General features: G+C 45.3%; 1 protein-coding gene across 2 annotated transcripts in view; it reads right to left on the bottom strand.

Moving 5' to 3' along the window:
* The window catches only part of PTPRN2 (protein tyrosine phosphatase receptor type N2), a 981,520-nt gene that overhangs the window by 601,562 nt on the left and 351,962 nt on the right, over positions 1-27,996 (bottom strand). For both annotated transcript variants that reach the window (XM_033192278.1, XM_033192279.1), the window contains 2 exons: positions 21,744-21,846; positions 9,019-9,187 (listed from right to left, as the gene is read on the bottom strand). In XM_033192278.1, coding sequence (XP_033048169.1) covers positions 9,019-9,187; positions 21,744-21,846 — 272 coding nt within the window. The remainder of the gene's footprint in view (positions 1-9,018; positions 9,188-21,743; positions 21,847-27,996) is intronic.

The raw sequence follows: 27,996 nt of genomic DNA, 5'->3' as shown, positions 1-27,996 counted from the left end.
CAGGAAGTGTGGCTTTCAGGTCACATCTATCCCAGTCCAGTAGCAAAGCCAGGTTCCAGATCCTGTGCTTGTGGCTGCAGCGTGCTTCCCACTCCCTGCTGAGTTATGGCCAAGGGATTTTGTCCCTACTCGAGATTAGATTGCAAATTTTAGTTGGGAGCTTCTCTCAACCTGTGGCCCCAGCCTGAGTCGGCGGGCAGACTTCCGCAAGGTCTCCTGTGAGGCAGGATGGCCTCCCCAATCCATGCTGGAGACTGGGAATGCACACAGGGATCTTCCTGCTGCGTCTCCTACTTTATATTCTCCACTGCTCCCTAAATCAGTTCTAGCACTGGGTTAAGGTCCCACCCCCATGGGCTGAATTCCCCAGTGGGGGTGCATGTCTCAGAGGCAGTGTCTCCCCCTCACACTGTGGGGCTTCCAGTTCTCCCCTTAGTTCACAGTGTCGGCTGCAGCCTGCCACTGCTTTCAACGGTTCTGTGGTTTCTTTCCGTTTTCCTGTCAAGTTCTGGTGTTGCTGCTTGGAAAAAAGTTCACGGTGTGAATCTTTACACACTATTTTGTCTTTCCAAGTGGGAGAGGCATGCTAACACTGCTTCCAATCCACTGTCTTGGAAAAAAAAGATGTCAATTTTTAATGTGCTGCTTTTTATTTTAGTTTTTAGAGAGTTTTACACATTCTGAAATTCTTTTTTTAATCGTAAAAAGTACTATTTGCAAGTATTTTTCTAAGTCTGTGGCTTTTCATTCTTTTGTGTGTCTTTCAAAGAAGTGTCTTCTTTTGAAGAAGAAAATTTTTAAATTTTGACAAAGTTCTAGTTATCAAGTTTTTTAAGGATTGTGTTTTTGTGTTATATCAATACCAATTTGGAGGTAATTTCCACCTTAACACTATTGAGTCTTTAGACACATGACCATGCATATATTGCCATTAATTTGTCTTATTTAATTATTCTAATCAATGTATTGTAGTTTTGGTTGTACATTGTCTTACACATATTTTAGATTCAACCTTATTTGATAATTTTTATGCTACTATAAATATTTTTAAATTCATATTTAATTGTTGTTAGTACACAGAAATAAATTAATTTTTGTGTGCTGATTTTGCACTCTACAGCATTGCTATATTTACTAGTTTTAGTAGTTTTTCTGTAGCTTCCACCAAATTTTTGACAAAGGTTATCATGTAATCTGAATGCCTCTCCTTTCTTCTTGTTTTATTGCACTGGCTAAGATCTTCAATGCCACAGGCAGGTGGATCACCTGAGGTCAGGAGTTCGAGACCAGCCTGGCCAACATGGTGAAACCTAGTCTCAACTAAAAATGCGAAAATTAGGTGGGCATGGTGGTGGGTGCCTGTAATCCCAGCTACTTGGGAGACTGAGGCAGGAGCAACACTTGAACCCAGGAGGCAGAGGTTTCTGTGAGCCGAGATCGTGCCACTGCACTCCAGCCTGGGCAAGCAGAATGAAATTCCATCTCAAAAGAAAAAAAAAAGGCCGGGCGCGGTGGCTCAAGCCTGTAATCCCAGCACTTTGGGAGGCCGAGACGGGCGGATCACGAGGTCAGGAGATCGAGACCATCCTGGCTAACACTGTGAAACCCCGTCTCTACTAAAAAATACAAAAAACTAGCCGGGCGAGGTGGCGGGCGCCTGTAGTCCCAGCTACTCGGGAGGCTGAGGCAGGAGAATGGCGGGAACCCGGGAGGCGGAGCTTGCAGTGAGCTGAGATCCGGCCACTGCACTCCAGCCCCGGCGACAGAGTGAGACTCCGTCTCAAAAAAAAAAAAAAAAAAAAGAAAAAGAAAAAAAAAAGATCTTCAATGCAATGTTGGATAGAAGAGGTAAGAGCAGACATCCTTGTCTAATTCCAGATTATAAGTGGAAAGCATTCAGCCCTTTGCCGTTTGGTGTAATCTTAGATGGAGGTTTCCATCAAGGATGAATGCTGGGTTTTGTCAAATGCTTTTTCCAGTATCTACTGAGACCATCACATAGTGTTTCTTTTCCTTGTTACTATGGTGAGTTATGTTGGTTGATGTTCAAATGTTTGACATATCCTGTATATCTGGGATAAATCTGCCTTGATAATGATGCAGTATTCTTTTTTACATATTGTTGAATTTGATAAAAATTGTTTAGAATTTTTGTTTCTATATTTCTGAAGAATAATAATCTGCAGTTTTCTTTTAAAATCTTTCTCTGTATGATTTTGATCTGTTGACATTTATTGAGACCTATTTTATGGCCAGCATTTGATCTAGTTTGGGAAATATTCTATATAATATACTTAAAAAGAATGAGTGTTTAGTAGTTTTTAGGTATATCATTCTATAAACATCACTTAGCTTATATTGGTTAATGTTGTGGTTTAAATCTTCTCTATCCTTACTGATATTTTATCTATTTGTTTAATCAGTTACTGAGAGAGGAGAGTTTCAGTCACTAATGCTCATGATGGACTTATATGTTTCTGTCTTTACTATTCTCTTATGTTTCCTTTATGTATTTGAAGCTCTGAAATTGGTTCATAAAATTTTTCTATAGCATCTTGATGAATTGACCATTTAGTCATCACAGAGTGTCTCTATCATGAATAACACTATTAGTCTTGAAGTCCACTCTGTCTAATATTAACATGACCATGCCAGCTTTCCTGCCTTTCGAGTTTCCATTGTACACATTTTCCATCCTTTGGGTCTCAGTTGCCTTCTTTGCCTGTGCTTGGGTCTGGGCTCCAGTGAGACTCGAGATCCCTTTATGCTCTGCACTCAGCCACCAGGTTTCTCAACCTCAGGGGAGCTCTCTCTGCTTTATGGTCCAAGTGTCAGTTTGTGAGTTTCTGAAGCTTCTCTTCCCTCTTGGTCCCACCCTGGCTTTCTGCATCCTTAGAAAGATGCAACAGATGTTTTTCCACCATGCTTTCTTGCCCCCAGCCTTCAGAAGGCCACCGTGGTACACACTGTAGAGGCCTGGCACTCCTTTCAGGATTTCTCCCAGCCCCCTCCCTCCTCCATCCCTGGTGCCCCAACTCACGTACTCAGTGAAAGCCCACAGGAAAGAGGTGGGGGTGCAGACACTCACTCTGTGCAGCCTGTCTCTCAAAGTGCTTCCTAAAATTTAGGCTGAATTCTCCCCGCTTCCTGTGACTGGCTCTCACTTCTTCCATTCCAATGCGCATGAAAGAAGCTGTGGTCTCCTCTCCCTGGTGTGAGTTCATCACTTTCTGAATGCAGTCCTCTCCCTGGAATGGGTTCATCCATCCCTTTCTGAATGCAGTTCATCCTCTTTTCCTGTGTGCTCAGCTCTGGCACATTTCTCCTGGGGCTCACTCATGTGGCTGGGGTGGGAGGGGAATGAGCTCCTGACACTCTGCACCCTACGTACATCGTACACCTGCAGGAGGTGCCTCCTGGTCGTCCTCCAAGGCTGTCCTCTCGGAAGCCTGCCTGGGCCACCTGCCCCCTCTGGCATGACCACGCCTGGGCCCACCTACCCCCTCTGTCAGAAGCCTGCCTGGGCCACCTGCTCCCTCTGGCATGAGTGCGCCTTTACTTTCTGTGTTCCCTGCATCACAGAACTTGCTTTAAATTTTTAACTGTATTTTTTGCTTGTTTGTTTTCTCCCTCCTACCCAGTAAAACTGTAAAATCCTAAAGGGCAGAAACTAACTTTCCTTAACCATTTCCTTAACCCAGCACCATTTCTTGTATGTTAAATATGTTTTTTAAACATTTCCAAAATAAATCTGCTAGTTAATGGTATTGGTAAGCAATGAATTTCTGATTAAACCTGCTCAGTAACACAGAGTGGACAGGGAATTTATGGTGTTCTGCATGATGAGTACAAGGACTGTGAGCCGGTGCCACCATAGTCAATAAAACAGGAAGCATTACCACCCTAACAATGCAGAAGTCATAACGACACCTTGATTTAGAGATCAATAAGCGCTCAATTAGTGTTTAAACGAGGAGAAAGCTCTGAGTCATCTCGCTAATGAACAAAGAGAAAGAGCATGATTTTATTCCCAGTGGCTTCTGTTATGACGTCACCGGCATGAAGGCCCTGAAAGGCAGTATGTTTAGGACACTTCTCCATCACTTTTGATGATGGATACATAGAAAACAATGATTTATAAAATAATTCACAGGAAGTTGATTGTACCTTGAAAGATCATCAGTATATAAAGTTTAAATTTCCAATTAAAATATTTCATCAGCTGAGAGAGGCGGGGAGAAGCCGTGGCCCAGATCTCTAAGTCCCTATATTCACGGGGTAGCAAAATCTGCCCGGCAACACTACAGCCTCCGGTCGCGCCCTTCCTGGGCTTATTCAGTCTTTGTTCATTAGTGAGATGACTAACAGCTTTCTCCTCATTTAAACACTGGACAGAAAAGAAAATGAATTCTGGGTTTTCATGCATTTTTTTAAATACTGAGAAGCATCTATCTTAACAAAGAAGAAAAATACCTAAGCCAAAATGCCACCAAGTGCTCATTTTCTGAATAACCGTTTGATGGCTGTGCAAAATGTCTGTGTGCCAGAATGACCACGGAACTCATTAATTCAAACTGCGACACCTCCGAGGGGGGAAGAATGACTTCCTGAGAATTATGCTGAGGAACGGTAGAGACCAGCACTGCGAGGCCGACCACGGCGTGTGGGAGGTTCCAAGGTGACAGAGCCAAACTTATCAGAAGGTGGACCCTGGCTGCTGGTGGAATATTTGACATGACGGGTGCCCACGCCCCTCTCCCATTCCTGTTTCTTGCAATGGAGAGCAGGCCAGATGGGGGCAGTGGTGGAAGATGCTCCTCTCCCATGCACCCAGCGGCCCTGGGGAGTGGCAGAGCCGGGGGTGCACCCCAAGAGATCAGCCCCAAATGGACCGTCACAAGCTCCCAACGGAAGGGATGTTCTAGTGCAGAGGCAGCTGCCACGCTTGCCCGCTGCATGGGGAAGGCCACCACGCTGGCCCTGGTATGGGGAAGGCCGCCACGCTCGCCCGCTGCATGAGGAAGGCCGCCACGCTCGACCCGGTATGGGGAAGGCCACCACGCTCGCCCCGGTATGGGGAAGGCCGCCACGCTCGCCCGCTGCATGGGGAAGGCCGCCACGCTGGCCCTGGTATGGGGAAGGCCGCCACACTCGCCCCCTGCATGGGGAAGGCCGCCACACTCGCCCCCTGCATGGGGAAGGCCGCCACGCTGGCCCTGGTATGGGGAAGGCTGCCATGCTCGACCCGGTATGGGGAAGGCTGCTTTGAGAGCACCCTGGGGCATACGTGGAGAATGCTGGTGGCTGGAATCCTAATGCAGTAAGTCAGGAATGGAAAGACTTCAGTAAATACGACTGGTTAGTGTGACCGGGCCTGATGAGCACTGAGCTGCTGAGTCCGGCAGAGCCACTGAGCACCTGGAGAGCGTCCCAGGACATGCAGCACACTGTGCTTCTCCTAGGAAGGCATCCCGTCTGTGGCAGGAGCTTTCTTTCCCCAGGAGCTGCTATGAGCCAACTCACAGGGCATCACTACCATACCTCCCAATGGTTCATAGCACGAATTGCTCAATATCTACCAAAGACCTTCACTCTCGGTAAGTTTCTGCAACTTGCTACAGTTTGTTTCTAATGCATGGATGTCGCTGCTGCGTGGCCGACCTCACGTCTGGCTGCTGAGGACAGGGGAGTGTCTCAGGCATTCAATTTACCCTCAACGAGAATCTATGCTGTGCCTTGTCCCACAAGCAAATTCCATCCTAACTCTGACTCTTTTATTTTAGTGCCGGGGCTATTTAATAAAATAACTGAAACTCAAGGAGGGGCATGATGATGGGTTCAAAATGGAACAACTGAGGCTCCCATTGAATGAAACTCAATGCTGTTTGCAGGTGACGCCCCGCTCACTGGCCCGTCTGAGGCACGGAGGGTGAGCCTCCAAGGCTATGCTCCTGCCTTTCTCTATTCAGAAGCCCGTAAAGAAGGCCCTTGGACGTCAGTCTCGGTGAGCATGCCACCGTCAAGTCAGGGGGAAAGACGGGAAACCGCTTCACGGAAAAGTGTCAACTGATTTCCTTTCACTCGAACTTCCGAGTCTCTGAAACTTTTAATGACGCCTCACCTTTCCCTCGTATTTTACTAAAACCATCTATGGACTGCACGGGGGTGACTTTACTGATTGTTCACTTCCAGCGTCTGGGGACGTGACGTGACAGCCCCGTTACAGAAACCTGAAATCTCACAGCGGCAGCGGAGGCACAGCACGGGGCCCCACAGCCCTTCCGATAAAGACACAACAGGGCAGAGGAGGAGCACAAAGCAATCATTTCAGAGCTGGAGGTGCTAAATTACCAACGCTCAAGAGAGTGGGAGAAATGCCAGTTTCCATCGTGCTATGCTGAGACCTGCTCTGCAGTGCTGAGGCGCAGGCATGCCGAGGGAATGTGTTTGCCAGGATCCTGGTGCCCTCTGATTCCCCTCTTCAGAGTCAGAGACTTCCACTGAGCCCAGTTTCAGACTCTCGACCTAATTTCCATTTCATTTTTCAAAGATTATTTTATCAACGATAGTTATGGTTACAGCTACTGACTGGGCACTCCATGAGAAGCTTCACAAGTGGCCCTCATGACCCTGCAGGGCCACTACCCCTCGTTTACAGCTGAGGACTCGGGGGGCACAGAAGCTGAGCAGCCCCTTGGCCCCAGAGCAGTGGGTGGAGGAGCCTCTGACCCAAGGACAGAGCTGCATGAAATCCACCTTCTGCACCCACAAAATCCAGCAGGATGTCCAGTGCACCACAGGTGCTTAGTTGGTCTCAGTTAATGAAAAAAAATTTAAATTTAGCATGTTTAAAACAGCCTTAAGTGGACCAGACCCTCTAGGGTTAGGCTCACACATAGAAAGGCTCCCACAGGCTCCTGGAAAGGCTTTAGGGAATGTTTCTCAGGTCAGCCAGTGGTCCTGATGGGAGGTGGGCCTGGCACAGAGCAGGGCTGGGATTGGCCTCTCATTGTGAGCCTAACCCTAGAGGGAGACCTGGGGCCCGCAGCGCCCCGTGACCCTGCACTTCCACGAGGTCTGAAGGCCCCCAGCCTCCACCATGAGGGGTGATTTCGACCAAAGAGGAAACACAGTTCGTGATCAGGAAAAACACAAATATGGCCCAGGTGCCACTGGGTCCCCCTTGAGCAGCCTCTCAACTGTGACCTGTGGGTCTGGCACACCATGGCCCCTGCATGGCTCTGGGCCAGCATCAGGGCTCTGTTTGGCGGCTGTGGACAGCCTGGCTTCTGCATTCAAGCATTATTGTGACATCCTCCTGAGCAGAGGCAAGGCCACAGCAAAGATGGCTGCCCAGGAGCTGCCCTCGGAAGGGCTTCAGAGAACCATGGGGCCAAGGCCAGGCCTTCCCCAGGTACCACCTGCTAAGATGTAAAAGTGCCTCAACTTCCTCACCTGCATGCACCAAACATGCCGCCTTGTGGGGCCACCTTCTGTGGAAACTCAGCCTGTGGTTCCCACACTTGGAGCAAGGTTCCAGCAAGCCCCTAAGCTGGCCTGGGATTGAGCCTAGCGGCCACGCATCCTCTGGGAAGACTCTACCTTTCAAGGTCTGTGGGGGTTGCCCGGAGTTAACTTAAGTCATTTCAATGGCTCAATGGCAGGAACATAATAGAAACTGGGCCCACACTGCTTCCCACACACATCCCAGGGCCACAGCTCCTGGTGAGACCTCAGTGGAGTCCAAGAGAAGCAGAAGGTCCTCAGACTGTCCTGTCTCACACCAGCACAGCTTCCGTCTTAAAAAGTAAAGTGTGTCAAATTAGAGGTGATGTAACTAACATTTGGCGGAAAAAGAGTGTGTGAGCATCACCAACAAACCCCCAAGGTCCCCAGGGCCATCCTGGGCTTCAACACCTGGTCCAAAATCCTATCCCAGGGAGCCAGCCGGGCTGTGGCCTCCGAAGGTGATTTCTGCAGCTCTTGTCCCTCCCTCCTTCCAGGCAATGTAGGACCTGTGAACCCTGGCCTAACAAGTCGTCATAAAAATCATGCCTGCTTTTCCATTTACAAAGTTTACTGAGATTCCTAATTCCGTGTCCTTAAAATGTTGAGTGGGCTTTGCATGTTGAAGGGCATCGGAGGGCTGTGTGATGCGGGTCCTTGCAGCTCCCACTGGCCCTGCATAAACACTCTTGGCGCCTCCAAGCCTGTCTGGGCTGTCTGTGCCCAGGGCATCAGCTTGTGTTTTGGTGTGAGACCCTCACGCCCACAGGCAGACAGAGCCCTTATGCTGCCCTGGGCTGCCCCCCAGGGCGGGCTTGCTAGGGAGCAGGAACTTTCCTCAGATGCAGTAGTTGCACCTGGTGCCCCTAATTCCAGCCACGTTCAGGGTCCCTTGGTCTCCCTCAGTCGGGTTGCAGTGTCCACTGCTGTCCCAGGTCCCTTCCCAAAGGGTGAAGAGCAGCCACCTACCTCCTCTACCTCCCTGGTGTGCATCTGTGGTTTAAATGGTGGGCTTTCTGGAGTCACACTTTGTCCCAAGAAAGATCCTACAGAGCCTCACCCTGAGGACGAAGCATTTGCGGCGGGGGGGTGGGGGAGGGGGCTGGACTGGGGGCAGATGTTGCTTAAGGAGCCCCAGGAACACCGAAGCCCTGTTCCCAGGCTGTCCACTGGCCCGGCACACAGGCGTGAAGCCACTGGCCCGGGACACAGGCGTGAAGCCACTGGCCCGGACACAGGCGTGAAGCCACTGGCCCGGGACACAGGCGTGAAGCCACTGGCCCGGGACACAGGCGTGAAGCCACTGGCCCGGGACACAGGCGTGAAGCCACTGGCCCGGCACACAGGCGTGAAGCCACTGGCCCGGGACACAGGCGTGAAGCCACTGGCCCGGGACACAGGCGTGAAGCCACTGGCCCGGCACACAGGCGTGAAGCCCAGAGGAAACACGTCCAGGTACCCACGCCCTAGAGGGAAAGCCAACCCCGGCCTGGGAGGAAGCGGAAGGGTCACCTCAGCACGGGGTCTGTCCTGCGCCGTCTGGGTCCTGGCGAGCACATCTGAAGCTGGGGCCTGGGACAGGGCCTCCAGGAAGGGCAGGTGGCGTCGGAAGGCCTTGGCCAGGGCAGCGCCGCCCTCCCGACTGTACCTCCTCTCACTGCCAATGCTGTGTTTTGAGGGCCTGAAAAAGCAAAAGAAACCAGACATCAACCGCATGTTTGCTGGTACATGGAGCTGCCCTGTCCCCTGTGGTGTCTGGGTGCACGCGAGGGGGCCGGGAGCCCGGCTCGGTGGCCAGCCTGGCCTTGCAGCTCCGTGACCCTGAGTTTGAACTTCTCCCGGACCCCCGAGCCTGTGTCTGGATGAGGATGGCTAACAGCACCTGCCTCGTGGTTGTGGGGATGGACGAATGACCCCTCAGAGCTGAAGACGGAGTAAAAGTAACATGCAGGAAACAAGGGGAGGGGAGAAAGGGAGGAAGCTGTGGGCGCTGGCTACAGGTTCAGCAAGAATTCTCCAGGAGGCAGAGGCAGCGGAAGGCCGGGTGGACATGGGGGGCCCAAGGCTTGGCACAGCTTCTGCTGGGTTTGTGGGTAGACCAAGGAAGGCAGCCCAGAAGCTGGAAAAGGCGGGAACCAGGTTCTCGCCTCATAAATGTGCATTGTTTTAGGCCTCAGGTTGATGTACTTCGCTGCAGCCTCGGGACGTCCGTGCAGTGCTCTCGACCCCTCCACTGCAGTCCCTGCTGTTAAACAGTGATGCACACAGACCACGCAGGGCAGGGATGCCTGAGGCTAGGACAAACACATAAGACACTTCCTGCGGGCTGACACACGTGGTGCCCATGCTGCTGAGGGCAGCAGACGTAGGGCTGGCGAGGACAAGGCTAAGAACCGGGCACGGCTGGCAGGGGCCCCATGGCACTGCTGTGTGCTAAAGGTATAAAATCCAGGAGGCAGCTGGACATGTCAGCCACATGTGGCCCCCGCTAATGATGCTCAGAGTCCCTGAGAGAGTGGCCACTTCCCAGCGGGGCCCCCATCACCAGCTTATGCAGCCACATGGAAAGGAAGAGCAGAGCCAGGGAGATTCACTGGGAAAGTGGCAGTAACGCCCAAGCTCATCCCCACTGTTCCACAGCTCATGCCCCACTGCCAGCACAGGACTCAGGCCTCCCTCATAACAGGCTTTGCAGGTGCGGTCGGCTGCCATCTGCTTCTCTCAGGCCAGGGAGAAGCTAAGTCCAAGCTGGAGACAGAGTCAGGACTCCCCACTGGCCCACGTGCAGCCCTGGTGGAGGCCTGAGCATGGTGGGAGGACGTCCGTGGCCCCCCGAGCCTGCGCCCTGTCCCCCTTTACCCTCAGCTGCGGCTGAGAGCTTGTCTGAGCCATGGGGCAGCGTCTCAGCCCGGAACACGATGGGCATGGCCTCCCCACCTGCCAGCTCATCCGCAGACTCTGCCGCTGGCCTCCACGCCCAGGACTCAGCCGCCCAGAACTTCACAGCCCCCACGGAGGCCTTTGCTTTTTGCATATGACCAAAAGGGCCCAGAGCATGCTCCTAAATGAGGAAAAGAATTCCCACAGGAGATGCCTCTACCAGCCAGGATTAAGAACACCTGTGTGAGTGACTACAACCCCCCCCCCTTCCATCAAGGCCCCATCTCAAAAAAAAAAAAATATATATATATATATATATGCGCGTGTGTATGTGCATATACACACACACACACACACATATATATATATAGTGAGGCTGGCATGGGGGTATAATCCGCTATATAATCCCGGCACTTTGGGAAGTGGAGGCAGGAGGGTCACTAGAGCCCAGGAACTTGAGGCTGCAGTGAGCTACAATGGTGTCGCTGTGCTCCAGCCCCAGGCAACAGAGGAAGACCTTGTTTCAAAAAAAAAAACAAAAAGAGTGTGTGTGCGCGTGTGTGCGTGTGAGTTGTGTGTGTGAGTGTGTGAATGTGTGTGTGAGGGTGTGTGTGTGTGAGGGGTGTGTAAGTGTATGAGACTGTGTGAATGTGTATGTTAGTGTGTGCGTGTGTGTGCATGTCTGTGTCAGTGCATGTGTGTGTGCACGCACACACCATGCTTCTAATAAAATGCAAAGATTTCATAGACATGGAGTTTAGACACAGACCAAAGAGCTTTCAATTCTGATTATTTTTAGTTTTTATAATTAATTGAGTGCCTCATTTATGTCTATAAAAGAATGGGCATCACCATTAAAAAGATGGGCCAGTGTGGGGGCCTTGCTGCTCGGCTCTGCTGCCCACAGACAAGAGCAGGGCCCTCCGTGAGCCTGCTGCCCAGCAACGCTCCCAAATCCCCTTCCCCCTGAGATTCATGCTCAGTGATGACCCATCACTTCAGGTCCGAATTGTGCTGCAGTGGACGGTCCAGATGCCACAGGCCCCTGTGCCATGCCCCACTGCCAGCACAAGACTCAGGCCTCCCTCATAACAGGCTTTGCAGGTACGGTCGGCTGCCGCCTGCTTCTCTCAGGCCAGGGAGAAGCTAGGTTCAAGCTGAAGGGAGGCACTTTCCTGAGAGCCCAGGCACTGGCTGCCTCAGACCCCTGGGGCATGGCTCCACCGTGGCCTTCTTAACACCTAACTCTAGATCCTTGTTAGGGCAAGAAGACAGAATTACGGCTAGTGTATAAGAGTCACGTTTAACTGACCACAGGTTGCCTCCAAGTGACCTCACACCACTTAACATATGAAATAGGAGGCTTAAATAGATACTTGCAAGTCTCCCTCCAACTCTGATGCAGGTGTTGACGTGAATTCTGTTGACAGCTGTGTTATCAACCTCACAATACACTTTCATCATTTTTGTTTAAACAATCAACTTCTTTAAATGTGATTTAAGTGATAGGAAAACACCATCTATCGATGGATGCAGTTGCCTTCGCGTGCTCTCTCGTGTGTTTCCAACTGGCACCTTTCCCTTCTGCCGGAATGGCGGCTTTACCAGCCCTGGCCATGGAGCTCTGCTGGGGATGACATCCTTCAGCATCTGTATTTCTGAAACAGCCATAATTTTACCTTTGTATTTGAAGGATACTTCCATGGGATATAGAACTCTGGGTTGATTTTTTTTTCCTTTCAGTACTTTAAAAACGCTTTCCATCATCTTCTGGCATGGAGCATTCTCAAGGAAAAACCTGCAGTGGCCTTCATCATCTCATCTCTCTATGAAATGTACCTTTTTTCCCTCTGTCTGCTTTTAAGGTTGGCTTTTTATCACAGGTTTTGAGAAATTTGATTACAATATTTCTTGGTCTTCATGTTTCTTTCTTAGCTCATTGAGCTTTCTGGATCTGTGAGTTTATCATTTTTATCATATTGAAACAATTTTGGTCATTATTTCTTCAAATGATTTTTCTGTTCCTGTCTCTCCCCACTTGGGACTCCAGTTATACATATTTGGCCTTTAGACGTGTCCCATAGCTCACTGGTGTTCTTTATTTTTTTTTTTTTTTTTTTTTTTTTTTTTTTTTTTTTTTTGAGACGGAGTCTTGCTCTGCCACCCAGGCTGGAGTGCAGTGGCCGGCTCTCAGCTCACTGCAAGCTCCACCTCCCGGGTTCACGCCATTCTCTGTCTCAGCCTCCGAGTAGCTGGGACTACAGGCGCCCGCCTCGTCGCCCGGCTAGTTTTTTGTATTTTTTTAGTAGAGACGGGGTTTCACCGTATAGCCAGGATGGTCTCGATCTCCTGACCTCGTGATCGCCCGTCTCGGCCTCCCAAAGTGCTGGGATTACACTTTATTTTTTTTAATTATCCTTCCTCGTTTCCTGAGTTCCTATTGCTGTGTCTTCAAGTTCACTAATATTTTCTACCACAGTGTCTAATCTGCTGTTCACTCCACTTATGGTTTTTTCCTGTCTGCTACTTATTGTGTGTCAGTTATGTGTCTACATGGATGAATTCTATGAGTTGCATTTTCCTGCTCCTTTTCATGCCAGAGAATCCATGTCTATATATTCACATTGTGAATTTCACCTTATTGGGTGATGGATATTTGCATTCCCATAAGTATTATTTACCCTTGCTCTGGCATTCAGTTAAGTTGCTTGGACCAGTTCAACCCTCTCAAGTCTTACTTCTAAATCTTGTTTGGCAGAATCAGAGCAGCAATTATCTATGAGAAATCACTCCCCACTACTGAGACAAGACTCTGTGGACACTCTACCCAATGATCTGGGAATTATGAGGTTTGCAAGTCTGAGAGGTGTGAAGAGGCACTAGGTCACACTCTGTGCGAATGTCAGGTACCGTTTGCTCTCATTTTTTGGATGGCTCTTTTCCCTCATAGACACAAGATCATCAGTCATCTACTAAACCTTCAGCAGCGACTGAAAATCTCCAGGGCTCTCTGTGCACTCTTCTCTCTTATACTCTGACCTGTGAACGCAAGCTGCCTTGGTTTCCCCAGACCTTCAGCTCTGTCTTGTCAACTCTGGCAGTCCACTAAGCACCACTGTCCCTGAGGCAGCCGGGGGCAAGTGTCATCACCACACAGCTGTGTCCCCTCCCAAAATGGCCCTCCACCATGGGGTCTGCCTCACCCATGTTTATACCCCATTGGGGGAGGTCTGCATCCCACACTGGTCCCTAGCCCCTGAGGAGGGGTCAGGGCTCCAGAGGCCTCTGTTGTGACCACACTGAGTCCAACCTCTCCTCAGCCAAACTCATCTCTTCACTTCCCCATGATGGGTCTTCCCAAGACCCTGCACTCGGACTTCAGAACCACAGAGTCTGCCATCCAGACAACTGAGATGTAGCTCCCCGGGAACCCCTGGGGCCCTGCCCATGGCCAGTGAGGAACTTGGAGGACTTGACTCCAGCGCCCCCAATGCCAGTGGAAAGGCGACTATAGATTTCTCCTTGAGCAGTGCTCCAGGCCAGAAGACAATGGAAAACATTTTTAAAGTAATGAAAGAAAAAAAATTAACCCAGATTCTATATCCCATGAAAATATCCTTCAAATATAAAGGTAGACTTATGGCTCCCTTAGAAATACAGACGCTGAAGGACATCATCCCCAGCAGAGCTCTACAACGAGGACATCAACAGCCCAGGCACCCCAGGCAGGCACAGGAGGTAGACAGACGTCAAGGAGCACCTGTATACATATATATGTATATACATGTATGTGTGTGTGTACATGTGCACGTGTATCTCCTTTCACAGAATGTGATGCTACATTCTGAACAAAATCATATTCAGAAAAAGTCTCAGTATGTCTCCAAACATGGCGCTGTGGCATCACCCAACAGCCTGAGGGAGGTGCAGCTCAGACTTTGCCGGTGCTGAGTGAGGCAGTATTACTGCAAATAGAACACACGCTTTGCTAAGAACAATTTCCACTTCTGGGTATCAGGAAGAAGTGTCTTCTATCCAAACATGACCATCTGGTACTTGTATATGGGTCTTTACTGTGATTTAGAAACACTTTGGGAAATACACTGGGGCTTGAGTGGATGTGGAACTCACTATAAATTTCCCACATACATTAATGGAATAGGTTTCCAGGTACTGTTGCCATGTGGGATGTTGATTTTCAAGAACAGATCACTAACATTAGGTGTGTGATACCTGCATGGGGCTTATTTAAAAATTCCATTTTTGCTTGATTATCTCAATTGATAAATACACCATGGTTTTATTTCTAGTGCCTTTTTGTATTACTTTGTTCCCACACTGCTGATAAAGATATACCTGAGACTGGGTAATTTATACAGGAGAGGTTTAATTGACTCACAGTTCAGCATGGCTGGGGAGGTCTCAGGAAACTTACAATCACAGCAGAAAGGGAAGCAAACACACCCTTCTTCACAAGGTGGCAGGAGAGAGAAGTGCAAGGAGCAAAGGGAAAAGAGCCCCTTATACAACCATCAGATCCTGTGAGAACTCACTCACTATCGTAAGAACTGCATGGAGACAGTCACCTCCATGATTCAATTACCTCCCACTGGGTCCCTCCCATGACACGTGCAGATTATAAGAACTACAATTCAAGATGAGATTTGGGTGGGGACACAGCCCAACAATATCACTTTTCAAGTTACACTGATACAGATGTAATAGCCATATAAATTACCAAGGCCTTTGCAGTTCTTTGCATCTCAAATCATGGCTATAGTTTCCTTGGCCATTTTTTAATGGATGAAATTTCATGTTCTATGTTGTCAGAGTGTAATTTAACTGCAGTTAATTTACTTTTCTGGTATTTTGTCTGCTTTTCTCACTAATTGCTAATCAATGCAGATGGAACCGCCTCATAAATGTACCTTTAAATTGTCATATTCATCTTTGCTTTGCCTCTGCCCATGCCTGGGGACTTGTTGGTGACACTGCAATATGTCATAGCAATGAGAGTGTTTATCATTATGCTGTGTGGTGGTGTAGCAATTAACTCGCACATTGACTTTTGCTCTGTCATCCAGCTTGAAGTAGGTCAAAACTTCATATGTATGGATTTTGTACTTCAAAAAGAAGAAAAATGTTTTACACTTAGTAGCTATTCCCTTCTCCACTTGCACACGCTGGACTGAGGCTCACGATAATATGAGATATTCTAGATTGTCACCCAGTTTGTTAAAGGAAAAGATTCCAAATTACAGGCCCATCTTATGTTTTACATCCAACCTTCATGGCCACCCAAAGTTCCCTGTGAAGTCATCGGTGCTCACATACACAGCTGGTATTCTTTGTCCCTGTTCCTGCCTCAGGAGCCTTTAGTATGTTCCCAGGTTCTCTTTAGCCATTAGCATGTTCCCTGGTTCTCAGGTACTCCTTAGCCCTTAGCGTGTGCTTCTTCTCAGGTTCCCCTTAGCCCTTACCATGTTCCCAGGTTCTTGGTTACCTTAGCCCTTAGCATGTTCTCAAGTCCTCAGTTCTCAGGTTCCCCTTCCTGGACTCTCTTAGCCCTTAGCATGTTCTCAGCTTCCCCTTAGGCTTTAGCATGTTCTCAGGTTCCTGGTTCTCAGGTTCTCTTAGCCCTAAGCATGTTCTCAGGTTCCTGGTGACCCCTTAGGTGCCAGCTCTGTTCCTCACACTGGGCATTCATACTTACTGCTTTGCTGATTTTCCACACTATGTCTCTTTCTGGCTTTCTCTCTTGGGGCTTACTCTGCTTGAGGGACCTCATGTGTGTGAAGAGAAGAACCAGCAAGAGAAATTAGCTTATGGTAAGCCCAAAACAGGGCTGTGAATTCTGAAGACTTCATTCTAATGTCACTTTTATTTCATGAATGGGTAATTGGTTTTCGGCAAGTAACTCAATCTCCTGAGATTAACTGCCTCATGTGAAGAACACCAGCTACTATGTCACTGGCCTATTGTGGATTCCTGTTCAGTTGTGCAGCTCAGAATGCTCTGAACACACATGAACTGGAGAAATCCAGGCAACATTCTTGGTTAGTGTTGCTACCCATGCAATAATTCAAAGGCATGGGCAGATCACGCATTCTGTCCTTCACCACCGTTTATCCAGCAAATACTGGCCCAGGGTCCATCTGGTGGAGGGCACAGGCAGGCACTAGGGGAGCCTGGTTAGAAGCAGCTCCTGGGAGTGGGGAGTGAGGACGCTGAAAGCCAACAGGGCTCCTTATCATGCAGCAGGAATCAGAACATGAGGATCCCTTTAACAAGGAATGAAACAAATCCATTACTTTAAAATCGCTTGAAAATCTAGAGGCGAAGGTCACAAATTAAATCTAAAATAAGAAAAATTTATAAATACTAAAGAAGAGGGGAATGAGCCACAATCCACGTATGAGAAGGCAAACAAGCCACAATCCACATATGAGAAGAAAGAGCCCCAAAGAGGAATCAGTACCCTTGCTGCTATAACCCACCCTCCGACCTGACCCAAGGGGCTTTGGAAACACCACTTGATCTTATAAAAGCTGAGTTTCAAACAGAAACAGTCCCAAAGGTCAAATTCTGAAGATAGCCATGGATTAATCAGGCACCAAAAACAAAGAGGAAGCAGGAAAGGCCCTATTCATTTAGGAAAATGGAATCCAAGATAAGCATTAAGGGAGATGCAGGCACCATTTAAACAACAATCCGCCAGTGATGGATGCCGAGGACCGGCTGACGCAGCCCCGTGTGCTAAGCAGCAGAGCCTCAGAGCCTATGAAGCTAAACACGTCAACCCCCAAAGGAAAACTCACAGAAATACTGTCTTTGAGAAATTTCAGAAAGTCACAATATAAATAAGGACATGTTGATTTGAAGTAACACGATTGACATGTTTTTACCTAATTACACATCATATATATATATATAAAATTATAAACTATTTGTAAAAATCTGTATCCTGCAAATAGTTAAACAAATATATTACTGAAGTGCCAACTGGAGATTAAGTATGGTTCCAATTAGGCCAAAGAAATCCTCAAAATTACCAAAGAGCAAAAGTTGAACAAAGTCACATTCTGACCAAAATGCAGTAGAACTAGACACTAATTTAAAGTTTAAAAACAACACATAAATATGAAAAAGTAGAAAAGCCTACCAAACACTTATTGTTTCAAAAGGATATAAAATGACAATTACTGATAATTTAGAACAAAAGCAAGTGAGAATTCGTCAAAGTTATAGAATGATGTTAAAATTATGCTCAAAAGCAAATTAATAACTTTATGTGATTTCATTATTTTTAAAAAATGAATAAATAGCATAAATTTTACTGAAGAAGCTTTATTTACGAGAATAGCAAAAAGAAGAAAATCTGAGGGATAATTCTTTTTAAAAATTGTGTTAAAAGGGTGAAAAAAAGTAATTTTTTTTTGAGCCAGGGTCTCACTGTCTCCCAGGCTGGAGTGCTGTGTGTGATCTTGACTCATGGCAGCCTTAATCCCGGGCTCAGGTGATCCCTCAGCCTCCTGAGTAGCCAGGCACCACCACACCCGGCTAAAGAAAAAGTGAGTTTACAATGGCAAGGGCATATAACTACACATGTGCTGAGTAATTTTCAAAATCATAATAGTGAGGACTAAGCTCTGATTTTTTTCTCTTGCCCAAATTCCTATCTAAGAGGTCTGGGGAGTCATGCTCTACAAACCATAAATTCTCATCAGAGGGTTTTATTTGACCCTATATATCGTGACTTACTTTTCAGTCTGACTCTGGCAGAACATTACCAGGCAAGGAAAAAAATCAAAATATTTAACCCTAAAATATATTTCCTTGCAATACCTTGAAATTGCTCTGCAAAGTCTCTTGTGGAAAAAAATCCACGTTCTATAGGGATCCGCTTCTCCCTTTGTTTTCCTTTCTTCCTTTCCAGATCCCAGGAGATAATCAACCAAGAGCTAGGCACCCTTTTAGGTCCAATAAGAAGCATCTTACAACCTGCTCTCTCTGAAGTCTGCTATCTGAGAGCTTCCTCTGCACAATAAAACTTGGTCTCCACAATCCTTTATCTTAACCTGAACATTTCCTTTCTATGGATCCCAGGTCTTCAGATAAACTCAACCAGTTGTCAACCAGAAAATGTTTGAATTCACCTATAGCCTGGAAGCCCCTGCTTTGAGTTGTTCCACCTTCTGAACCAAACCAACGTATGTGATTGATGTCTCACGCCTCCCTAAAATCTATAAAACCAAGCTGCACCCCGAGCACCCTGGGCCCATGTGCTCAAGGCCTCCTGAGGGCTGCGTCACGGGCCATGGCCGCTCATATTTGGCTCAGAATACATTTCTAAAAATATTTTACAGAGTTTGACTCTTTTCATCAACAAGAGAAGAGCATCCACTACACTGCATTACCAAATGTGGAAATAAGTATTAAAGGATAGCTTTTAAATACCCCAAATCACACAACAGTGTAAGCATGTTTTACCAATAATCTTGGAAGACAATGAAAATGCCCTATAAATGAAGAGCATTCCTAAAAATTATACTAGAAAGCAGATCATTTCAATGGTAAAAGAAGTTTTCCAGAAATTTTAGGAAAAAAAGGAAAACAATCACATTTCTATGAGGATGATAATTTTGTGGGCAACTGTTGAGGAAGATGAAGGGCCACACTGTTTCTTATTCCCTCCTGGGCAGGGCCTCGCGGGAACCTCCCTCAGTAGGTGTCAGAGTCGGGCACGAGGAAGGCGCCACCATGGGACTGAGGAGGCCTTTGGGTCAGCAGGAGGGACAGCATGAGGGGAGTGACTGTCCCCAGGCAGTCATGCCTGGGCTTGGGGAAGAGCTGGGGAATGTGCCCAGACTCCTCTGCCCTCCACGCTGGGTGCAGCTTGTTCCAAACCCCACCAAAGCCAGAGCCCCAGAGGACTCGATGGAGCCTACAGGCATAAAGCCCATCGCAGGGCAGGGGAGGGGAGTGGGGAGGAAAGGAGTCTGGAGAATATCTAGCCAATGCCTCCCTAAATGGGCCTCTGTTTTGGGGGCAGGGATAATTGGTCTTGCCTGGGTTCAAAACTCACAAAGAAAGAATTTAGAAATCCAACCTACAGAATGGTAAGAGCTCTCTGTTTTTATTTGCAACCATAGCTAGTGCCATCTACATTCCAGGCTGATAAAAATATTTTTACAAAATATAATATGTGAAAAATTACTACCCTGAAATGTAAAGAATCTATAATGCAAGGAACAAACAGAAATAGACAAAAAGTCCTTTTTATACAGACAAAGACATATACAGGAAATTCACAAAGAAAATTCCAATCTTGGCCAGAGGTGGTGGCTCATGACTGTAATCCCAGCACTTTGGGAGGCCAAAGTGGGTGGATCACAAGGTCAGGAGTTCAAGACCAGCCTGACCAACATGGCAAAACCCCGTCTCTACTAAAAATACAAAAATTAGCCGGGCATGGTGGCACACACCTGTAGTCCCAGCTACTCAGGAGGTTGAGGCAACAGAATCGCTTGAACCCAAGAGGTGGAGGCTGTAGTAAACCGAGATCACGCCACTGCACTCCAGCCTCGGTGACGAAGCAAGACAGAGAAAAGAAAAGAAAAGAAAAGAAAAGAAAAGAAAAGGAGAGAGAGAGAGAGACCGAGAAAGAAGGAAGGAAGGAAGGAGGAAGGAAGGAAGGAAGGAAGGAAGAAGGAAGGAAGGAGAGAGGGAGGGAGGGAGGGAGGGAGGGAGGGAAAGAAAGAAGGAAAGAAAGAAAGAGAAAGAAAGGAAGGAAGGAAGGAAGAAGGAAGGAAGAAGAAGGAAGGAAGGAAGGAAGAAAACGAAAGGAAGGAAGAAAGGAAGGTAGGTTCCAATCTCAAAGCCTATGTATTTAAAACAAAGATAACATACCATTTTTCATAATAAAACTGGCACTGTTTTAAATAATAAAAACTGGCAATTTTTTCAAATGACCACGTTTAACGTTTAGAAGGCACAATCCAGGCGCCTCTCCAGGTTGCTGCTGAGTTTGATTTCTCAGAGGCAGGTCCTCCCTGGATTCTCCTCTCGGTGGCGCTCTTTCCTCCCACGTTGGGCAGCTTCTGTTTGCCCCGCTCTGCACCCCCAGACTGAGGAGGAGCCATCCCTTGCTTGGTGCTCCCAATTCTTCAGCCCTCTTTGCTTGCCCGTGTGGGGCCGCCCAACCCATCCCTATACTTATGGAGTTCAAGGTCCCTGGGGCGGTGCACAGCGCCCCCAGTGGAATTTAGAGAGGAGTACAAGGAGTTTGAACACATCCAACATGAACATGGAAATTCAACACAGCTCAAGTTGAAAACATCTGGGTGGGTTTTTGTTTGGTTTCCTACAGGAAAGACTTAGAGTATAACAGCACATTCTCTTTGATAAAGGAGGTATTAAAGGTAGATACACCAGGCACAGAAGCACAAAGACGCAGCCCCTGCCCTCAGTGTGCGCCGTGTGCTGGGGGTCGGTTACCAGTTCTCCACACGTTCTCACTCTTTTGATCCTGCCAGGACACTTCATTGCTTTCCGTATCAGATGGACATGGGCATGAAAGCGGCTATCTAAATTTTGTGTTACTGGAATCTTTCTGACTAAAGACTATGGCTCTAGAATAGTCTCTCTGTCAGGGAAAAACGGACTTTGCAAACTAAATCTTTAGGAAACGTCATCTTCATGTGTTCTTTTTTTTTTTTTTTTTTAAACATGAAAAATAGCACGATGGCTCAGGAATCCAACAGTGGCAGCGTTCTTACTGTGATTTGTCTTTAAACTAATTTTTAACCTCCCTATGTCTCAATTTCCTCACTTTCAAGAATGGGTATGACATCAGTACATGGTATGCATGACATTACCGAGTAGTTTATGTGACATTAGTAATTACCACATAGTTTGACTACAAAATAAGAGAATATGGAACAATCTATTTAGCTCAGTATAGGTTGCTCTGCTCTGGGAAAGGACGATAAAGACTTTCACAATTTAATTCTGCTTTTTGTCTAAAGCAAAAATAATTTCTTAGAAATGGGAATTCTCAACTTATCTGCTTTTGATCAAGGACTTGAAGATGCAGGATTTTTCTAAGAGTCTCATGGAAAAATGAAGAACCCCGGGCATGTCTCAATGAAAACGGCACCTCACTGGAGGGTCACCCCAATATCTCCTTCTCTCATGGGAACCAACCTTTTCCTTACAGATATCCTAACTTTCTGAAACGTCTGCACCAGAAAGATAGTGGGTTCTTTGCTACATTAAAACAAACGAACAAATCCTAAGTGTAATGGCTATGGGCTGTGTCCCGGCAGCAAGAGGCAGCAAGCCACATCCACACTTACCTGGCTGGGCCGGACGCTTCAGGATGCCTCAGATAGGTTTTGGGGAGGTCTGCAAGTTCCTGGTCCATCACATACTGAGTATAGTCATCCTGCCACGTGAAACCTGTGGACAAAAGTTGCAAAACCTGTGTCATCGTTTTGGAAGTTTAGCCAAAGCTCTTGCTCCAGTCTCGTAAGTAGTTGCATTTCACCATCACGTTGACGGTCCCATCAGCAAAGTAAGGCTCCCTCTCACTGCAGTTTATCAAGAAGATCTTCTCCTTACAGAAATTCCCGCTTTCTGAAACTTCTAGGCCAAAAAGAAAACCGATGCTCTGCTGCATTAATAATAATAATACAAAGACTTGGGTGAGCATGGAGAAAGATGGCCAAATAGAAGCCTCCAGTGATCATCCTCCCTGTAGGAACACCAAATTGAACAACTGTCCACATAGAAAAGCACCTACATAAGAACCAAATTTCAGGTGAGTGGTCACAGTACCTGGTTTTAACTTCATATCATTGAAAGAGGCACAAAGGAAGGTAGAAAAGATCATTTGGAATTGCTGATGTCACCCCTTACCCATCCCCCTGCAGTGGCTGTGTGCCCCAGAGACAGAACACATATGCACTTGGGAGAGAGAGCACAGTGATTGTGGGACTGTGTACTGGAACTCAGTGCTGCCCTGTCACAGTAAAAACAACATGCAGAACTCAGCCAGTGCTCATGGAGGGAACATTTAGACCAGCCCTAGACAAAGGGGTACCTCTGTGTGGTCAGAATCTGAGTTCTGACAAGCCTCACCACCATGAGCTAAAGTGCTCTGGGGTCCTAAATAAACTTGAAGGCTGTCTATGATAGAAGGACTACAATTCCTGGGTAAGTCCTGGTGTTGTGCTTGGCTTGGAGCCACTGGACTTGGGGTACACACAACCTAGTGAGGTACCAGCTAGGGCAACTAAGGGTGCTTGTGTCACCCCTCCCTCAACCCTAGGCAGCACAGCTCACAGCTTCAAAAGAGACTCCTTCCTTCCATTTGAGAAGAGAGGGAAGAGTAAAGAGGACTTTATCTTACAACTTGGATAACTGCTCAGCCAAAGTAGGATAGGGCACTGGGCAGAGTCATGAGGCCCCGATTCCAGGCCCTACCTCCCAGGTGACATTTCTAGACACACCCTGGGTCAAAGGAAAATCCACTGCCTTGAAGGGAAGGTCCTAGTACTGGAAGGATTCATCATTTCCCGACTATAGAGCCCTTGGGCCCCAAATAATCAATAGTGGTACCCAGGCAGTACCCCATGGGCCTTGGGTGAGACTCAGAGATGTCCTGGCTTCAGGTCTGATCCAGAACAGTCCCAGTGGTGGTGGCCACAGAGGTGCTTGTGTCATCCCTCACCCAGCTCCAGGAATCTTAGGACAGAGTGAGAGAGAGACTCTGTTTGTTTGGGAGAATGTAAGAGAAAAAAAAAGTCTGCCTGGTAATCCACAAAACTCTTCTGGATTGTATCCAAGACTACCAAGGTGTACTTCTATGAGTCTGAAAGAGTCATGAAATTACTGGGCTTTGAGTGTCCCCTAAAGCAGATATGGCTGCAGGGATTAAAAACTTAGATCACAACACCAAAGTCCCTTCAATTACCTGGAAAGCTTTCCTAAGAAGGATGAGTACAAACAAGCCCAGATTTTAGAGACTTCAATAAATACCTAACTCAGACACCGACAAACATCCAAGAGCATCAAGACCATCCATGAAAACATGACCTCACCAAATGAACTAAGTAAGGCACCAGGGACCAATCCTGGAGAGACAGGGATAGATATGTAACCTTTCAGACAAAGAATTCAAAATAGTTGTTTAAAAAAAATTCAGTGAAATGCAAGATAACACAGAAAAGACAAACAGAATCCTATCAGATACACTTAACAATGAAATTGGAATAATTAAAAACAATCATGCAAAATCTCTGGAGTTGAAAAAGGTAACTGACCCAGACGGAATGCCTCAGACTCTCTTGACAGCAGAGTTGACCAAGCAAGACAAAGAATTAGTGAGCTTGAAGACTGGCTATTGAAAATATGCAGTCAGAGGAGACTGAAGAAAAAAGGATTTTAAAAAATGAAGCACAACTGCATTATCTAGAAAATGGCCTCAAAAAGAGAAATCTAAGATTTATCTTTTTTATCTAACATATCTTTTATCTAAGATTTACCCTTTAAGAGGAGGGAGAGAGAGAAAGAAAGGGGGAGAAAGTTTACTCGAAAGGATAATAATGAGAACTTCTCGAAACTAGAGTAAGATGTCAATGTTCAAGTGTAAGAAGACTATAGAACACTAAACAGATTCAACCCAAATAAGACTACCTCAAGACATTTAATTATCAAACTCCCAAAGGTGAGGAATGAAGAAAGGATCCTAAAAGCTGCAAAAGAAAAGAAACAAAGAAAAAAACATACAATGGAGCTCCAGTACATCTGGCAGCAGACTTTTCAGTGGAAACTCTACAGGTCAGGAAATACTGTCATTGTTATTTAAAGTGTTAAAGGAAAGAAATCCTTTTATTCTGAAATTGTATATCCAACAAAAATGCATTTCAAATATGAAGGAAAAATGCCTTCCCAGACAAACAAAAGCTGAAGGATTCCAACAACACCAGACCTGTCCTATAAGAAATGCTAAAGGGATTTCTTCAGTCTGAAATAAAAGAATGTTAGTGAGCATTAAGAAATCATCTGAAGGTACACAACTCACTAGTAGTAGTAAGTACGCAGAAAAACACAGAATATCATAACACTGTAATCGTGGTGTGTAAACTGCTCATATCTAGAGTTAAAAGACTAAAAGATGAACTGATCAAAAATAACTCCAACAACTTTTCAGATAGAAAGATATAAATAGAAACAACAAAAAGTTAAAAAGTAGGGGGATGAAGCTAAAGTGTAGAGTTTTTATTAGTTTTCTCTGTGCTGGTTTGTTAGCTTGCTTATGCAATCAATGTTAAGTTGTCATCCATTTAAAATAATGGGTTATAAGATGTTATTTGCAAGCCTTATTGTAACCTCAAATCAAAAAACATAAAACAGATACAACAAAAAGTAAAAAGCAAGAAATTAAAACATACCACCAAAGAAAATCACTTTCACTTAAAAAAAAAAAAGTAAGGAAAGAAATAAGAAAGAGAAGACCACACAACAATCAGAAAACAAATAACAAAATTGGCAAGAGTAAGTTCTTACCTATCAAAAATAACATTGAGTACACATGGACTAAACTCTCCAATCAAAAGACACAGAGCGGTTGAATGGATTTAAAAAAAAAAAAAAAGACCCAATCATCTGTTGCCTATAAGAAACACACTTTACCTATAAAGACAAACATAGACTAAAAAAAAAAGGGATGGAAAAAGATAATCCATGCAAATGGAAACCAAACAAAAGCAAGAGTAGCTATACATGTATCAGACAAAATAGATTTCAAGACAAAACTACCAAAAGAGACAAGGTCACAATGATAAAGGGGTAAATTAAGCAAGAGGACATGACAATTGTAAATATATATGTACCCAACACTGGAACATCCAGATATATAAAACAAATTTTATTAGAATTAAAGCAAGAGACAGACCCCAGTAAAATAACAGTTGAAGACTTCCACATGCCACTTTCAGCACTGGACAGAGATTATCCAGACAGAAATTCAACAAAGATCTATCAACCAAGCTGCACTACTGACCAAATGGACCTAATTGACATTTACAGAACATTTCATTCAATGGCTATGAAATCCACATTCTTCTCCTCAACACATGAATAATTCTCAAGAACAGCCCATACATTATGGCAACAAAATGCATCTTTAAAAATTCAAAAACAAACTGAAATTACATCAAGTATCTTCTCTGACCACAGTGGAATTAGAAATCAATAACAGGGAAAATTCTGGAAACTATACAAACACATGGAAATTAAACAATACGCTTCTGAATGACCAGTGGGTCAATGAATAAATTAAGAAGAAAATTTAGAGATTTCTTGAAACAAATAATAATACAAACACAACATACCAAAAACCTGTGGGATGCAGCAAAAGCAGTACTAAGAGGAAAGTTTATAGCTATAAACACCTACATCAAAAAAATAATAATAATAAAGAGAGAAAACCCTCAATCTATTGATGCATCTTAAAGAACTAGAAAAGAGCAAACCAAACCCAAAATTAGTAAAAGAAAAGAAATAATAAAGATCAGAGCAGAAATAAATGAAGTGGGAATGAAGAAAACAATACAAAAGATCAATGAAAACAAAACGTTGGCTTTTGAAAAGATAAACGAAATCGACAAACCATTATCCAGACTAAGAAAAAAGGAGAAAAGAGCCAAATAAATAAAATCAGAGATGAAAAAGGAGACATTACAACCAGTACTGCAGTAATTCAAAGTATCATTAGAGGCTACTGGGAGCAACTACATGCCAGTAAATTAGAAAACCCAGGAAAAATAGATAAATTCTTAGACACATAGAACCTACCAAGACTGAACCATGAAGAAATCCAAAACCTGAACAGATCAATAACAAATAATGAGATTGAAGCTGTAATAAAGTCTCCAGGCAAAGAAAAGCCTGGGACTTGATCACTTCACTGCTGAATTTTACCAAATATTTAAAGAAGAACCTTACTCAAACTATTCCAGAAGACAGAGGAGGAGGAAATACCTCCAAATTCATTCCATGAAGCCAGTATTACCCTGATACCAAAACCAAAGACATATCAAAAAATAAAACTACAGGCCAATATCCCTGATGAATATTGATGCAAAAATCGTCAATAGTCATCAACTGTCCAGGGGACAGGACAGTCTCTTCAATGAATGGTGCTGGGAAAACTAGATAACCACATGCAGAAGAATGAAACTAGACTCCTATCTTGTCGTATACAAAAATCACATACAAATGGATTAAAGACTAAATCTAAGACCTCAAACTATGAAACGACTACAGGAAAACATTGGGAAAACTCCCCAGGACATTGAATAGTCTAAAGATTTCTTTAGTAATACCCTATAAGCACAGGCAGCCAAAGCAGCTTGAGTAATGCCCCACAAGCACAGGCAACCAAAGCAAAATTGGACAGATGGGATCACATCAAGTTAAAAAACCTCTGCACAGCAAAGTAAACAATCAACAAAGTGAAGAGACACCCACAGAATAGGAGAAAACATTTGCAAAGTATTCATCTGACAAGGGATTAATAACCAGAATATATAAAAAGCTCAAACAACTCTGTAGAAAAAATTTTGATAATCTAATTTAAAATGGGCAAATAGATATAGCTCTGAATAGACATTTCTCAAAAAAGACATTCAAATGGCAAACAGGTATATGAAAAGGTGCTCAACATCACTGATCATCAGATAAATGCAAATCAAAACTGCAATGAGATATCATCTCACCCCAGTTAAAATGGCTTTTGTCCAAAAGACAGGCAATAATAAATGCTGGCGAGGATATAGAACCCTCATACACACTGCTGGTGGAATTGTAAATTAGTACAACTATTATGGAGAGCAGTGTGGAGGTTCCTTAAAAAGCTGAAAATAGAGCTATAATATAATCCAGCAATCCCACGGCTAGGTTTATACCCACGGCCAGGTTTATACCCAAAAGAAAAGTAATCAGTGTATCAAATAGATATACACACTCCCATGTTTATTGCAGCACTGTTAACAATAGCAAACATTTGGAACCAACCTAAATGTCCATCAACAGACAAATGGATTTTTAAAACTGTGGTATCTCTACAAAATGGAGTACTATTCAGCCATAAAAACATAAGATTCTGTCACTTGCAACAACATGGATGGAACTGAAAATCATTACATTAAGTGAAATAAGCCAGATACAGAAAGACAAATTTTGCATGTTCTCATCGATTTGTGGGAACTAAAAATTAAAACAACTGAACTTACAGAGATAGAGAATAGAACAATGGTTACCAGAAGGAAGTAACCATTGTTACTGGGAAGGAAATTGGCAGCGGGTGGGGGGTAAGTGGGAATGGTTAATGAGTACAAAAATATAGTTAAGTAGAATGAATAAGATCTGGTACTTGATAGCACAACAGGGTAACTACAGTCAACAATAATTATTGTACATTTAAAAATAACCAAGAGTATAACCGGATTATTTGTAACACAATGAAAGGATAAATACTTTAGGTGATAAATATCCCACTTACCCTGATGTGATTATTATGATTATATGCCTGTATCAAAATAT

The sequence above is a fragment of the Trachypithecus francoisi genome, unplaced genomic scaffold, assembly GCF_009764315.1.
Source record: "Trachypithecus francoisi isolate TF-2019V2 unplaced genomic scaffold, Tfra_2.0 Lachesis_group4, whole genome shotgun sequence".
Classification (NCBI taxonomy): domain Eukaryota; kingdom Metazoa; phylum Chordata; class Mammalia; order Primates; family Cercopithecidae; genus Trachypithecus; species Trachypithecus francoisi.
Note: the sequence above shows the minus strand (reverse complement) of the source record. Positions and strands in the feature narration are given on the sequence as shown.